The 17,029-nt window shown below is 47.2% G+C and overlaps 1 protein-coding gene across 1 annotated transcript in view; it reads left to right on the top strand.

The window, feature by feature from the left end:
* The first annotated feature begins 10,742 nt into the window (after positions 1-10,742).
* LOC141258594 (dynein axonemal heavy chain 8-like) overlaps positions 10,743-17,029 on the top strand; it is a 415,976-nt gene continuing 409,689 nt past the window's right edge. Inside the window, exons 1-2 of the mRNA XM_073673563.1 lie at positions 10,743-10,919; positions 16,485-16,598. Coding sequence (XP_073529664.1) covers positions 10,743-10,919; positions 16,485-16,598 — 291 coding nt within the window. The remainder of the gene's footprint in view (positions 10,920-16,484; positions 16,599-17,029) is intronic.

Here is a 17,029-nt window from a genome sequence, read left to right on the forward strand (position 1 = left end):
TGATTCATGGTGCTTTATATTTATAGTGTACGAGTGTCTGTTTTCATGTTTTGTTCTGCTTTCTATCAGTACCGTGCTCATTTTTATATTTTGTCTCCCTTTTGCTACACTCATTCTTATATAAGGGGGGAATAGTTTTGGTCACTTGGGGGCTAGCTGTTGTGGTTTTCCTTTTCTCTTTGGGGGCAGGGATAATAATTGTGTGTTTTTTTTCTCTTCCTTCCACCCACTACTCAGCACCAAGTGATCATTTAATCACAGGGACGTAAATATTAGGGGCAATTCTGCTTCTTTGATTGTATTCACAGTGCGATAGTCTGGGTGGACAATAATTTCCCTTCATATGCAACTGTACATATTTTCTCAGCAATATGATTGGGGGACACAGGACCGTGGGTATATGCCCCACCAACTGGGAGGCTCGACACATGGTGAAAAAAAGTGTGCTGGCTTCGCTTTGTGAGCTATACCTTCTCCTCCGACACAAGACAGTTTTTTGTCAAAAGCCGTAAAAGAGAAACGCATAATCCTACACCCAGGAGGAAGAGAACACATAGGCCACAGGCAACTAGAACAGACCCAGGGACAGGAGAACCAGGAATAGGGTGAGAACTATGTGCCCTATTGTAATCAACTGGAAAGGGATTTTATGTTAAGTACAAAAATCCAATTTTTTCATTAATAGCATTGGAGGACAAAGAACCGATTAGTAGCAAAAAACGAGTGTCCCAGTGTTCGTAGGTGACAGCCATGACACATGTCAAGTCTTCTGCACAGTGTTTATCTTTTTCATTTTTTTCCAGTTGGTTTATGTACCCCACCTTTGGTTCACCACACCAAGGAGTCCACACCACGCACTCCACAATATTGTACCTCCTGGCGGACGCGTTTTGCCGCCGGTCACCCTTTCCCCGATGCTGCTGCTGCTTGTTTTCTTTTTTTTCATTGGTGGGTCAGTGTATAATTGTGGGTGCTGACCTTCATATTTATTCCCCTGGGTTTCGCTCTATTGGAAATTCTCTTTTCAGAGCTTGCCCCTTTGTGGCGTTGACGCCTTTTTGTATGGTGTTTTTTGCACTACTTTGGCGTTTTTCCTATTTTTTTACGGACCCTCTGGTCGTGCTTGGGCCCTTCTACCATTCCTTGGCATTTTCTTTGTTCTGTTCTGCCAACAGTGCCAAGGGTGCACTGCCGATGAGAAGCCTGACCACTTGAGTCCGTTATTTTCCCCTTCTCCCATGACACCACCACCTGAGAGAGTATCCGCCCACCAAGGACAGGAACCTACTGAATAAAAAGGCGGTACCTCTCTTCCGCATCAGTTTTTGGTTCCTGTCCTTGATGGGAGCCTCTCTAGGTGGTGCCTCACCTACCTGTTCATGGGATCTGGAGTTGGATCCCGGGATCGATGCGGCCTGGAGGCCGTGAAGAAGCAGCTGATGGGTCCTCTGTTCCCAGCCCCATCTTGCTGGTACCTGGGTCTGCATGCGGGGGCGCAGCCTTCCGGGGTCCTCTCCCATGTGCACTGGGTCCTGCGGCCGGGTCTGCGAACGCACGGTGGCCGTGGCTGGGCAAGCCGGCAGGCAGGCCTTCCGGGCTACGCACGTGCAGGGTCGCGTCGCGCTCAGTGACGTTGCGCTCCGGAAGTCCGGGCTACGCACGCGCGGGGTCGTGTCGCGCCCTAGTATGAGTGCGCCGGAAGCCCGGGTCTGCGCTTGCGTGGGGTGCGATGTCCAGGGACATCCCCGCTTGCAAGCGCGCCGGGAGCCGCTGGTTCTGTGCACGCGTAGGAGGGATCCTGCGGCGTAGCGCGCCAGCTGGCATGAAGTAAAAAAAAAGAAAAAAAAAAGGAGTATAAGATAAAATTACAGCTCCTACTTTAAGCAAAAAGAGAGAGCACACTGCTGCCGGAAGGGGAGGGGCCCAAAGGAGGTGGAGCCCCCTTATGCTTTAAAAGGATGGGAAGCAGTCAAGATGGTGGTGTCTGCATCCCCGTCATCATGAGTGAGGAGCCGCAGTCACCTCGTCAGCAGCTGTCACCGCCGCAAGAGGAACAGCAGCAGCCACAGCCGCCTAAGCAGCGTAAACAGCTCAAGCAAAATGTGAGACAACCGGAGCATTGGGAGTGTTCCCATCATCAGAGCCACAGCAGTGGGGATCGTACGAGTGCCGGCAGAAGCGGTCAGAAGAAATCTCGTGAAACCTTCATGTGAACGGCAACCACCGCCTCCGGAACCAAAAAAGTGTAGTTCCAAGAATAAGAATAAGGAGTGTGCATTATGTAAAGTTAGCCTTCCCAGCTCCTACGCTAAAAACCTTTGCTCTGTGTAAGGCAGCGCTAGTCATCATAATGGGGGTAACTCGCTTCACCGGGTCAATTAAGCACACGTGCAATGTCTTTACGTTTTTCTCACAATGTTGCAGTTTATTACATCATAAGCCACAGTTCACCGGGTCCAACTCCGTGGCACGCCGACACACATAAACACAATGTTCATGAGCCAAGTGGCACACAGGCCCACTTGCTCCAGGTTACAGCTTATGGCAAGGTAATAAAGTAGCAATGTTCATATCACAATGTCCATATAGCACTGGGTATTACCTTTGCCAGGTTTAGCTGTCTCAGTCCATTACGCTTGCCACCACCGTGGCTTTGTGGCTTCCCAGGTAGGGATCTCTAGCCGTCGTTCCCTCAAAGGCCACTGACATCCACACAGGATCCAGGCTCTGCCTTTCAGGACTCTTACTCATGCCGGCTCTCCCTCAAAGGCCACTGACATCCACACAGGATCCAGGCTCTGCCTTTCAGGGCTCTTACTCATGCCGGCTCTCCCTCAAAGGCCACTGACATCCACACAGGATCCAGGCTCGACCTTCCAGGTACCAGGCTTCACTCCAAAGCCGCTGCCTTCCAAGGCCACTAGCATCCGCACAGGATCCAGTCTTTGCCTTTCAGGCTGCCAGGCTTCACTCGGCCTCACTAGGCCTCTCACAAACGGTGTCCCACACACACAGAGCACAGGCCTCACGCCTCACACCGAACACACCTGTCTCAAATTAAGCAGGGTTTATATATCCTGTGCACACATACACCCATACTGACAGGACCTAACTGTGTGCATCAGGACCTGTGTGATGTCACGGTCATGTGACCAGTCAGTTAAAGGGGAAGGCACATGGTCCGGTAAACACATCCTGGACCATTTACAGTAATGCTAGCAAGCTGCTGCATTACATATCCCCCCCCCTCTGTTCAAACTTGTGGGGTTGAACATATAATATACACAATAACATTATAACCCCCAGCTCACATAGAGACCATGTACTTTACAATTGTGCTACTCAGCCCCTGGAACCTTAGTCAACGACATTAGCCCATTCCTTAGGGACCTACCATTTGTCACTGTCACTGACTTTGTCAGGTCACCTTTCCGGGTCGTAACCTTGTCAGGTCTCCCCCGCTCCCAGCGGTCAGTCATACAGCGGTGTGACTCACATGCCCTGGTATCTAAGGTCCGGTCCGACTCCGTAATGTCCCGTCTTCTATTGGGTCGTTTGTATGGGCTTCTCAAACCTGAGTTACTGGAGGTCTCACTACCTCTAAACCCACGCCCACTACTCTCAGGACATCTTGAAAGGTCCCTAACTCCAGCTGTAGCTGTTCTGGTATTTAGGGGGCCCTTTCTCTGTCGGGTCTCACTATTTCTAGATGGCTTCCATCTTCTGCTGCTCAGATGATGCTGTCTATCTACTCGCAGTCTAGCGAGATTCAATTGTTCTACCTCCTGCAGGTAGGTCACTCGGTATTCAATCAGCATTTGTATATATTCTAGGCTTTCTTCTGTTCCTACAGCGGAGAAGGACACCATGCCGTCTTCGTCTGGTATCCAGTCCTGATGATCACATGGATTGCTTACTTTCACCACACCAGACTTCTTGACCATCATCTGCATGGCTCGACCGCTTCTCCCAATGAGCTTTCTCACCAGAACATGAGGCACCCGGATGACCTCTTCATGCAGACTGTGAGCTTTCCTCATCAGCTCCAGTTGTCTAACGGCTTGTTCCGTCTTCAACCGGAGAAACCGCTTCGTGCGAATACATCGCCAATGCATATCACTTAGGATTGCCACCCTCTTCACTGTGACTTCGGTCATGGACAGAACCACCAGCTGTTTAGCTTCGGAGGTCAAGTACACCTTACAGGCTCCCACAGCCTTCTTAAACTCTTCATGCACTTACTCACGGGTGCATTCTTCCCTCAAATCCTCGGGTACATCTATGAGGCATTTGTACCAAGACGTTTCGGACTCACCAGTAGTTTCCAGACGATTAACCAGCTCAGGGTTCAGGGACAACTGACTTTCAGCTTCTTCCCCCTGTATGCTTACCCTGAGCTGATTCACAGCTACAAATTCACGAATTTTCGTCTTGACCACTTCCACTTGATATTTATCTTCTGTTACCCTGCTCTTAGCTCTCCTCAGGTCCACCTTCTCATGGTATAAGGGAGTGAGTACAACGTGTTCGCCCTTTTCCTTCTCCAAGAAGGCCTCGTTCACTGAGTGATACTTTGTCAGGCGACTTTTGAGCCCGGAAACTTCTTCCTCTAGCTCCGCCACTCGCCTCTCAGCGGCCCGTCTCTGAAGCTCTTCCTGCTTCAACTGCTCTTCCAGCAGCAGAGTTCTCTCAGACCTCTCCACCTCCAATGCGCCCACTCGGCTCTCAATAGCCAGTCTCTCACGCTTCTCTTGCGTCTCCTGGGTTTGTAGCAACTCCTTGAGCTGCTTGAACTCGGCTCCGACATCCACCGAACCCTCCGAGCCCACATCACTCGAGGAGGTATCTGCTTCATACCTCCCATCACCAGCGGTCAACTCCTGGCCCTGGTCTGTGGCTTTTCCGATGGACTCCTCCATCCTCTCTCGCTCAGCTTCCATCTTGCTGACTGTTTCCTTAAGGTACGTCTCCGCCTTCTGGAGAGTATCACAGGACATCTGTAGCTCCTTCACCGGAGCTTCCAGATCTAGGGTCTTTCCCCGGAGACCATCATTCTCCTCACGGGTGTCTTGCAGAGTGGTCTCAACCACTTGGCGCACTTGCTCTGCACCCGCCTTATCCTCCTCTAGTTTTTCCTTCACCTTGAGGAGATCCTCATAATCTCTCTTACTCTGTTGCAGTTCCCTACTGCGTTCACTACACTCCTTCTTGGAGTCACACAGCTCCTGGTTGAGCTGTTTGCGCAGACGTTCTAGGATTTGTTCACGTCCAGAAACACCATCCTGCCGCGCCTCCTTCTCAAGCTTCAACTGCAAAACCTCATCCTTGATTTTGCGGCGGTCCTCCTTAATTGCGTAGAACATTTCCTTCCAATGGTTAATTTCCGCGTTGCTTCCCTCCACGTCTCGCTGCCAGTTCCTCATAACCTGGTATATTTTCTGCTGCTCAGACTCCAGGTTCAGCTAGTCTGAGGACACGTTCCCCAGGTTTTCACATAACTGCTGTATGTCAATCTGACACTGCGACCTGATAGGCTCCAGCTCTTGGTCATGACTGGCCGCCTCCCCTTTCAGGGCTGTCAGATCCTGACTCGTCAGTCTCAGTACCGTACCGGAGGTTGCTACGGGCAACGTCATCTCCTCTTCTACCTCTAAAGGAGGATCCACACTTGAAGCATAGGCACACAGTACTATATTGTCTTTATTTTCATTTTCAGGAAGTACTACCGGAGCAACCTTTTTGTGGCCCTTGCGCCGTCGACGACGAGAGGGGGACTCTCTCCCCTCGTCTAGCCCCTCCTGACTGAACTTACTTTTTACTTTCATAGTGTCACAGTCAGCTACGGGGTCTGTGTCACTCCCCATGGTGTTGTGGACTAACAGGTCACCTCCCACTTTGACGTCACCCCCTTCTACTGGAGTTACCCCGTTATCAACGGTCACATTGTCATTTTTAGGAGGTACCAACCCACAACCAGTAACAATTTTCAGTTTTCTACACTCCACACTCTTGTGAAAATCCGCCCCTTTTTAGACTCCGCCCCCTTTTTAACAACCACACCGGCAGGGTAATTTTTACACAAAAAATCAGCAGTAGTCTTAGGACTCAGTTCACAACATCTCTTACCACCTCCCCGGGCACTCTGGGACAACACTGGCGCCCCCGGAGAGTCCATAGAATGGTCCACTGCCGCCATTCCATATGGTGCCCACAGCTCCTGCGGTTCCTGCACCATGTCCAGTAAAAGTTTCCCAAATACCTGCTCCGGTCCCAACCGGCCCTTCAACCGCTCAATAGCTCCAGACAGATCTGCTGCTTTGCTCACAGCCATCGCGGTACGCTGTTCACACTAGAACTTCACCGCTCTCCCGGAAAAAATATTCGTGGCCCCGCCGAGCCACAGCAAACCAGGTTTGAGTGCGACGCCAATCTTCGCAACCCCGCCGAGTTGCCGCAAGATGCTTTATCCACACTCGTCGTCCTGTGCCGTTGCCCCTAGCAACCGGGTTGTCGTTGCCGTTAGCAACCGGGCTGCAGCTGCCGCATCCTCGAACCATATGTAAGGCAGCGCTAGTCATCATAATGGGGGTAACTCGCTTCACCGGGTCAATTAAGCACACGTGCAATGTCTTTACTTTTTTCTCACAATGTTGCAGTTTATTACATCATAAGCCACAGTTCACCGGGTCCAACTCCGTGGCACGCCGACACACATAAACACAATGTTCATGAGCCAAGTGGCACACAGGCCCACTTGCTCCAGGTTACAGCTTACGGCAAGGTAATAAAGTAGCAATGTTCATATCACAATGTCCATATAGCACTGGGTATTACCTTTGCCGGGTTTAGCTGTCTCAGTCCATTACGCTTGCCACCACCGTGGCTTTGTGGCTTCCCAGGTAGGGATCTCTAGCCGTCGTTCCCTCAAAGGCCACTGACATCCACACAGGATCCAGGCTCTGCCTTTCAGGACTCTTACTCATGCCGGCTCTCCCTCAAAGGCTACTGACATCCACACAGGATCCAGGCTCGACCTTCCAGGTACCAGGCTTCACTCCAAAGCCGCTGCCTTCCAAGGCCACTAGCATCTGCACAGGATCCAGTCTTTGCCTTTCAGGCTGCCAGGCTTCACTCGGCCTCACTAGGCCTCTCACAAACGGTGTCCCACACACACGGAGCACAGGCCTCACGCCTCACACCGAACACACCTGTCTCAAATTAAGCAGGGTTTATATATCCTGTGCACACATACACCCATACTGACAGGACCTAACTGTGTGCATCAGGACCTGTGTGATGTCACGGTCATGTGACCAGTCAGTTAAAGGGGAAGGTACATGGTCCGGTAAACAAATCCTGGACCATTTACAGTAATGCAAGCAAGCTGCTGCATTACATCTGATTGTATCCAGAAAACTGTAGCTGAGGAGTCCCCTAGTTTTTCTATGGATTTAAAAACCTTGATCCAGACGGAGGTCAGGGATTCCTTTAAAAGCTTGACCTCTAGTAAGAGGAGGAAGCAGAAAAGGGTTTCCTCGGACTCAGAGGAATCAGTAGAGTCCCGTTTCATGAGGGAATATCCTTCCAGCTCTGACCTCTCTTCATCGTCTTCATGAGAGTCTTCGGATGATGATGGAGGACGTAGGCCTTGTTTTTCGGCGGACAATACTGAAAGATTAGTCAAGGCTATTAGAGTGACTATGGGTATTGCCGATGCCAAAGCTCCCAGAACAGTTCAGGATGTCATGTTCGGGGGCTTAGATCAGAAGAGGAGACGCACATTCCTAGTTAACAAGAGGATCAAGACTCTTATAGATAGGGAATGGAAAAAAACAGAGAGGAAAGGCCAGCTGCCTTCTTCTTCTAAGCGGAGATACCCTTTTGAAGAGGAGGATGCAGCTAAGTGGGACAAAACCCCTAAAATTGATGTGGCCATCGCAAAGTCCTCGAAAAGATCCACACTGCCTTTTGAGGATTTGGGGACCCTAAAAGATCCTCTTGATAAAATGGCGGAGTCTTTTCTTAAACAGGCCTGGGAGTCATCAGCAGGGGCTCTGAAACCGGCAGTGGCAGCCACCTGCACCCCCAGGTCTATGATGATCTGGCTTCAACAGTTAGAGGACCAGATCAAAGTGAATGTCTCTAGAGAGAAAATTCTGTCAGGTCTTCCTTTTTTGCAGGGGGCGGCTGCATTCCTTGCAGATGCATCGGCAGATTCAGTTAGGCTGGCTGCCAGGTCAGCAAATCTTTCTAATGCAGCCCGTAGGGCATTATGGCTCAAGAGCAGGCCAGGGGATGTGCAGTCAAAATCTAAACTCTGCTCAATCCCTTGTGAGGGGGACTTTCTTTTCGGGAAGGCCTTAGATGACATCCTGGATAAGGCCGCGGACAAGAAACATGGGTTTCCCACTGTGTCTGTTCCCCGATATAAGAGCTCCTTTCGGAAGAGGAAATACAGTCGGAGCAAGTTTCCCAGAGACCAAAGTGGTTGGAGAGACAGGAAGCCGAATAACAGGCTTCATGTTCGGGGGTCCATCCTCCAAGAATAAGAAAGCCCCTAAGTGATGGACCTCCCCAGGTGGGAGGAAGGTTGTCCCACTTCCTTCCCACCTGGGAAAAATCTCGTCCAGTGCTTGGATTTTAGGGATAATCAGGAGGGAGCTGAAGTTGGAGTTCAAAAACATTCCCAGAAACACCGTCAGGATTTCAGCCCCCAGAGGCCTAACGGAGCAGATGGCACTGCAGCAGGAAGTACTCACTCTGGTTGTGAAGGGGTTTCTAGTAGAAACACCTGTACCCGAGCAAGGGAGAGGGTTTTACTCAACTCTCTTCCTGATAAAGAAGCCGGATGGCTCCTTCAGAACCATTGTCAACTTGAAGAAGCTGAACGACCATTTGATTTACTGGCCATTCAAGATGGATTCAATAAAATCGGCCATAAAAATGGTGTTTCCACACTGTTATATGTGCGTCCTCGATTTGAAGGACACTTACTACCACGTCCCAATCTTTCCTGCACACCAACAGTTTCTGAAGGTAGCTGTACGGTTCGGCAAGCACATAAGGCATTTTCAGTTTGCAGCTCTTCCCTTTGGCATCTCCATGGCTCCAAGGGTTTTCACAAAGATTATCCTGGAAGATATCCTAGTCATCCCTTACCTGGACGATTTTTTAGTGATGGGCAGATCAAAACAACTCTGCGCACTGGCTCTGGCAGAAGTCATGGCCAGTCTAAATGGCCTGGGTTGGATGTTAAATTTAGAAAAATCGAGACTAGACCAAAAAAGCTTCAGTCATTTCTGGGTCTCATTTTGGACTCGGAAAACCAGACTTGTCTTCTGCCAGAGGACAAGAAACTGAAGATCAGTTCCCTCATATCACGCGTAATCAGCAATCCATCCATGACCTTGAGAAATGCAATGTCTCTATTGGGTATAATGACATCTTGTATCCCAGCAGTTCAGTGGGCCCAGTTCCATTCCTGATGTCTTCAGCAGGAGATCCTGACAGCAGACAAATGGCTCAGAAGTCGCCTGGATGGAAGAATATCCCTCAAGTTTAGTAATCAACTCGCTGGACTGGTGGATGAATCCGATAGATTTATCTCTGGGGGTTCCTTGGTCTTTCCAGGTGTCAGATACAATTACGACAGATGCAAGCGCAGAAGGCTGGGGAGCTCACCTGAGAGATCATTCAATTCAAGTCCTCTGGTCGGACAGCAAGACTGGTCTCTCCTCCAACATGAGGGAGCTGTTGGCAGTCAGAAATGCGCTAGTAGAGTTCAGTTCTCTTCTTCAGGGTCATCATATCCGGATAATGTCGGACAACCGAACGACAGTCGCCTACATCAATCGTCAGGGGGGTAACAGATCCCTTCCTCTGATGTTAGTAGCGGATCAGATCCTTCGTTTTGCGGAGAGTCATCTATTCACGCTCTCGGCGCTGCATATAAGAGGAGAGGAGAACGTAAAAGCCGATTTTCTAAGTCGACACATCTTGAAACAAGGAGAATGGGAATTGAATCCAGCTGTATTCCAGCAGATTGTCGGCCGATGGGGATAACCTCAGATAGATCTGTTTGCGAACAAACACAATCGGAAAACCAAAATCTTTTGCTCCCTGAATCCAAAGGAGAAGCCGTTTGCGGTGGACGCGATGCAAATTCCTTGGGACTTTACCCTGGCCTATGCCTTTCCCCCTCTAATGCTGATTCCTACTATCCTAAGAAAGATCCGAGAAGAACAGTTTAGGGTTATATTGATCGCCCCGTTTTGGCCCAAGAGACCATGGTTCACTTGGATAAAGAGAATGTCCCAAGCGGATCCATGGGTTCTTCCGGACACCCCAGATCTCCTCAGGCAGGGCCCAGTCTTCCATCCCCAAAGATCGGGCCTGCATTTGACGGCCTGGATTTTGAAAGGTCACTACTAATGCAGGAGGGGTTTTCTCCAGGTCTAGTTGCTACTCTACTGGCGAGTAGGAAGCCGGTGACGACTAGGATCTATGGCAGAACCGGGGCTAAATTTCTGTCTACCTCGGATCAGTCCGCCAAAGGGAGGGTTTCTATTGGGGCCTTCCTGGAATTCCTTCAGAAAGGCTTAAGCATGGGGTTAGCCACCAGTACCCTTAAGGTACAAGTATCAGCTCTGGGGGCACTATATAATTGCGACTTGGCAGTGAATAGGTGGATCATCAGATTCATTAAAGCTTGCAGTAGATCTAGACCCATTCCTACTCTAAGGATGATTCCTTGGGACCTTAATCTGGTTCAAGAAGCGCTAACCAAGCCTCCCCTTGAGCCTTTAGAGGAAGTTTCGGAGAAAATTCTAACCTTAAAAACAGCCATGCTGGTAGCTCTAACGTCAGCTCGTAGGGTTAGTGATCTGCACGCGCTGTCAGTTAACCATCCGTTCAGTCAGGTGTGTATGGATAGAGATTTTACAGAGCCCATGACAGCACCCTATTAATTCCCTCCCCTTTATGACTTATGGTGTGCACTTCTTAGGGTGTTTTATTAAGAAATGTTTAGGTGGTAGTTATGTACTAACCTATTTTTCGGAGGCCCTCTCATGCTCTGAAACAAAAACTGATGCGGAAGAGAGGTACCGCCTTTTTATTCTGTAGGTTCCTGTCCTTGGTGGGCGGATACTCTCTCAGGTGGTGCTGTCATGGGCTCTGTAAAATCCCGTTACCAGTAAGTAACTAGGATCTTTTTCTCACGGTTAGGCCATGGCCCCACTATAAGTATTCGGTCAGTATTTTTTCTCAGGAGTGGGAGCCAAAAGAAGATGAGAAACAATTAGAGAAAAGGTATAATAGAAACAAGTCACCAATTTAGCATGGCTCCCACTCCTGAGAAAAAATACTGACCGAATACTGAGCAAATACTGATAGTGGTTTTAGGTCACTACTTTCTTCCCACCCTCTTGGTAGCCATGTCCCCTCCTGACCACCAGGCCTCGCTCTGTGGGGAAGTCAGACAGTGGTATGCTAATCAGTGCTTTTAGCGCTGTTTATTTTGGGAGCGATTTTTGTGAAATTCAATAAAATCCACTCTATGGCTTCTCTCAATGTCTTCTTGGGTCGCAAGGTAATGCAGTCCACTTTCCGCTAGGCAGTAGGCATGATCAGCTACCTTTACTTTTTTCCCACCCTCCTGGAACTGCTTTAGGACGTCCCTCAGTCCTGTGTCCCTTGAAGGGTACCTGTTCTTCCCAGAGACAACCTCTTCCTGCATGGAGCTTTCATGGACTGCTCCTAGTGGCGATTCTCCTGATTCCTGTGATATCAGTTGGACAGAGCAGTTCCTCCTCTTTGGCTCTGCTCTGGCAGGGAGCAGAGAGCCGTCAGGCAGTGGAGTGCCGGCTTTCTATCTACATGATATCAGCAGTGATCATAGAATCATAGAATCATAGAATGGTAGAGTTGGAAGGGACCTCCTGGGTCATCTGGTCCAACCCCCTGCTCAAAGCAGGATTCACTAGATCATCTCAGACAGATGTCTGTCCAGCCTCTGTTTGAATACGTCCATTGAAGGGGAACTCACCACCTCTCGTGGCAGCCTGTTCCACTCATTAATCACCCTAACTGTCAAAAAGTTTTTTCTAATATCTAATCTGTGTTTCATCCCATTGCTTCTAGTCTTTCCTTGTGCAAATGAGAATAAAGATGATCCTTCTACAATGTGACAGCCCTTGACATATTTGTAGACAGCTATTAAGTCTCCTCTCAGTCTTCTTTTTTGCAAGCTAAACATTCCCAAATCCTGCAACCGTTCCTCATAGGACATGGTTTGCAGACCAGTCACCATTCTGGTCGCTCTTCTCTGAACTTGCTCCAGTTTGTCTATGTCTTTTTTAAAATGTGGTGCCCAAAACTGTACACAGTATTCCAGATGAGGTCTGACCAAAGAGGAGTAAAGACCGATAATGACTTCACGTGATCTAGACTGTATGCTTCTGTTAATACATCCCAGAATTGTATTTGCCTTTTTTGCTGCTGCATCACACTGTTGACTCATGTTCAGTCTATGATCTATTAGTATACCTAAGTCTTTTTCACATGTACTGTTGCTTAGCTCTATTCCTCCCATTCTGTATATGCTTTTTTCATTTTTATTGCCCAGATGTAGTACTTTGCATTTTTCCCTGTTAAAAACCATTCTGTTGGTTGCTGCCCACTGCTCCAGTTTATTTAGGTCTTTTTGAATCCTCTCTCTCTCTTCTCTAGTAATAGCTATCCCTCCTAGCTTTGTGTCATCAGCAAATTTAATCAGTTTACCCTCAATTCCTTCATCTAAATCATTGATAAAGATGTTGAACAATACAGGTCCCAGGACGGAGCCCTGTGGTACCCCACTTGAGACATTCATCCAGCTGGATGTGAAGCCATTTACAACCACCTTTTGAGTCCGATCACTAAGCCAGTTATGAATCCACCTAACAGTTGCCTGGTCCATTGCATACTTGGTCATTTTTTCAATAAGGATGGTGTGAGATACTTTGTCAAATGCTTTGCTGAAGTCAAGATATACTATATCTACAGCATTTCCCTGATCCACCCAGTCAGTGATTCTGTCATAGAAGGAAATTAAGTTAGTCTGACATGACTTGTTAGTTACAAACCCATGCTGACTCTGGTTAATCACTTCATTCTTATCCATGTACTTACATATATGTTGTTTAATAATTTGTTCAAAGATCTTTCCTGGTATAGAAGTCAGACTCACCGGCCTATAGTTCCCTGGGTCCACCTTCTTCCCCTTTTTGAAGATAGGAACAACATTTGCTCTTCTCCAGTCTTCTGGGACTTCTCCTGTTCTCCAAGAATTTTCAAAGATTATGGAGAGTGGTTCTAAAATTTCTTCTATGATCTCCTTCAGTACTCTGGGGTGTAATTCATCTGGACCTGGAGACTTGAACTCATTTATGTTAGCTAAATATTCCCTCACAATCTTTCTGTTTACAGATAACTTGGATTCCTCTATTCCTTTAAAAGGACAGTGAAGATCAGTTGATGTTACATTTTCTTTCTGAGAGAAAACAGATGCAAAATAGGAATTAAAAAGTTTGGCCTTCTCAACATCCTCTCTTACCATTTCTCCATTTTCATCCTGTAAAAATCCTGCATCGCTGACACAGCAGAGCGGAAGTGAAGGAACTGCTTTGTCAACGTGACGTCACAGGGATCAGGAGAATTGCTGCCAGGAGTGGTCCGGAGAGATTGTTGCATAGTAGAACAGGCAGATACAGACTGTGCCTTACTTACCAACTTGATAAGTACTGTAGCTTTGTTCTCAATTTGGACGTGTATGTAAGTTGGAATAGGACCGTGAAAAATAAACCATAAACTAATACTCACCACTGATTTCTGCCGCCGCTCCGCTGTTCGTGGCTCGCTATCTGGTCTTCTTTCCATCGTTGCGCGCAGCATTTCTGGCCTCCTCACTACTGATGAGGACTTCCGGACTTGTCTAGGGCTCAGCGGTTACTGCGCATCATTAGGTCGCAACGTCAATCTTGTGACCTCCGAGGCCTGAATGCAGCCAGAAGTCTTAGAGAAGTGGTGTGCGATGGTGGAAATAGAAGGACCAGATGGCGAGCAGCCTCTCCGGCTGATCCTCTTCTTTCATCATTGGGCGTGCTACATCTCCAGCCTCTTCACTATCATACAATCCTAGAATATTAGCGTTGGAAGGCACCTCCAGGGTCCTGGTGTCCAGCCCCCTGCTCAATGCAGGAGTCACTAAACATCTCAGACAGATGTCTGTCCAGCCCCTGTTTGAAAACTTCTATTGAAGGAGAACTCACCACCTCTCGTAGCAGCCTGTTTCACTCATTTTTTCTAATATCTAATCTGTATCTTCTCCCTTTCAGTTTCATCCCATTGCTTCTCATGTTTCCATGTGCAAACGAGAATAAGGATAATCCCTCTATAGTGTGACAGCCCTTGAGATATTTGTAGACAGCTATTAAGTCTCCTCTTAGTCTTCTCTTTTACAAGCTAAACATTCCCAAATCCTGTAACCGTTCCTCATAGGACATTGTTTTCAGACCAGTTACCATTCTGGTCGCTCTTCTCTGAACTTGCTCCAGTTTTTCAATGTCTTTTTTAAGATGTAGTGCCCAGAACTGGACACAGTATTCCAGATGAGGTCTGACCAAAGAGGAGTAGAGGGGGATAATTACTTCACGTGATCTACACTTTATGCTTCTGCTAATACATCCCAGAATTGTATTTGCCTTTTTTGCTGCTGCATCACACTGTTGACTCATGTTCAGTCTATGATCTATTAGTATACCCAAGTCTTTTTCACACTTGCTGTTGCTTAGCTCTATTCCTCCCATTCTGTATTTGTTTTTTTCATGTTTCTTGCCCAGATGTAGTACTTTGCATTTTATCTTGTTCAAAACCATTCTGTTAGTTGCTGCTCACTGCTCCAGTTTGTTTAGATCTTTTTGAATCCTCTCTCTCTCTTCTTTAGTATTAGCTATCCCTCCTAATTTTGTGTCATCAGCAAATTTAATCAGTTTACCCTCAATTCCTTCATCTAAATCAGTGTTCCCCCAACTCCAGTCCCAAAGGACCACCAACAGGTCATATTTTCAGGATTTCATTAGTATTGCACAGGTGATGGAATTATTGCCTGTGCAGGTGATGCAATTATCACCTGTGCAATACTAAGGAAATCCTGAAAACATGATGTGTTTAAGGACTGGAGTTGGGGAACCCTGATCTAAATCATTGATAAAGATGTTGAACAACACAAGGCCCAGGACAGAGCCTTATAGTACCTCACTTGAGACATTCTTCCAACTGGATGTGCAACTATTTTTGACCACTCTTTGAGTCCAATTACTAAGCCAGTTATGAATCAACCTAACAGTTGCCTTGTCCATTCCATAGTTGGTCATTTTTTCAATAAGTATGGTATGAGATACTAGTACTAGATATACTATATGTACTGTCTTTCCCTGATCCACCCAGTCAGTGATTCTGTCATAGAAGAAAATTAAGTTAGTCTGACTTGATTTATTAATGACAAATCCATGCTGGCTCTGGTTAATCACTTCATTCTCATAAAGGTACTTGCATACATGTTGTTTAATAATTTGTTCAAAGCTCTTTCCTGGTATAGAAGTAAGGCTCACAGGCCTGTAATTCCCTGGGTTCATCTTCATCCCCTTTTTGAAGATGGGGACAACATTCTCTCTTCTCCAGTCTTCTGGGACTTCTCCCACTATAGACCAGGACTTCCAATTGTGACGAGGCGCAGAAGTCACTGCTCGTTATAGGGTCACGACCTTATGATGCGCAGTGATCTTCAGGGTTTGCACGTAGTCAGATGTCTTGAATATGCAGCGTGCTATGGCAGAAAGAAGACTGGACTGTGAGCAGCAGGGTGGCCGAAGAGGTGAGTATTATTTTTATTTTTTAACCAATTCTCACCTTGCCTTAAAGGTCTTTTTTCCGTCGTCTGGTGGAACACATCTCTGGCCTCCTCACTATGGACCAGGACTTCTGGACACATGTAGGCCGGAGCTTACTTCACTTTAGATGCGCCTGGTCTATAGTCAAGAGGCCGGAGAGGTCAGTTTTAGTGTTCCTTCACTTTTATCAGTTCTCCTTGCCTGTGGCCTATGTACGGTTCCTCCCCGTGTTTAGTTCTTGTTGGTTTCCGGTTGTTTTTGTATTTTGGTTCAGGATCTTTCCTACTGCTTTTGCCATTAAACTGAGCTGCCTACTGTTTAAGGAAGGTGGTATTGCCAACCAGGCGGAGCCAACACTTTTTTTTTTTGTGTGGAGACCGTATACCCTCAGTCCTTTGCCCCCAATGTATTCAACCAAAAAGCATTTTACAGTAAGTACAAAAATCCAATTTAATGTATATCTATACTATCAGCAATTTTCTAGAAAATAAACTAAAGTGCTTCTGTGCAGGTTGTTCTGTATTATTATACCTGACTCTGCTTTCATCTGCACAGACGTGGAAAGAGCTAGATCTCAGGATCACAGATGCAGCCAACGAGTCCAAAGACCATGTCAATCTATTGCATGCCCTCGAGCAGGCATGTCAGCCGCTTTATACTCTGGACTTGGTAAGATTTAGGATAATACTCAGAAATGCTGAGCATATCTGGAAATGCCAACTCTACCTAACAAAGTCAAGCTTGCTGTCTAAGTATATTCCAGAAGAATAATAGCTGTGGGCGTTTCAATGCTGATATTTGGAGAGAAGAATATTGAGAGCTCTTTGGTAGCTGTAGGGTTTTTTTTTTGCGCTTATTTTTACTTATTGCAGAAAAATCATTCTGGTCAATGATCTGATTTCACAAAAGAATAGTTTATCCAATCATTGCGATTTATAAATGCTAATCTCGAGTATGTGACCATCCAGAGGCTTTATCATTCAAGATTAAAGCCTGTGTTTTTTGGCTATTGGGTCCAGAAAATGTGTTTTTCTAAAATGGTATTCTACATCATGTCATACAATACTGACCGTCACATTTCTGTACCAAACCACAGAGGA

Source organism: Phyllobates terribilis, unplaced genomic scaffold (genome assembly GCF_046119375.1).
Source record: "Phyllobates terribilis strain yellow unplaced genomic scaffold, ASM4611937v1 Scaffold_3__8_contigs__length_932513732, whole genome shotgun sequence".
Classification (NCBI taxonomy): domain Eukaryota; kingdom Metazoa; phylum Chordata; class Amphibia; order Anura; family Dendrobatidae; genus Phyllobates; species Phyllobates terribilis.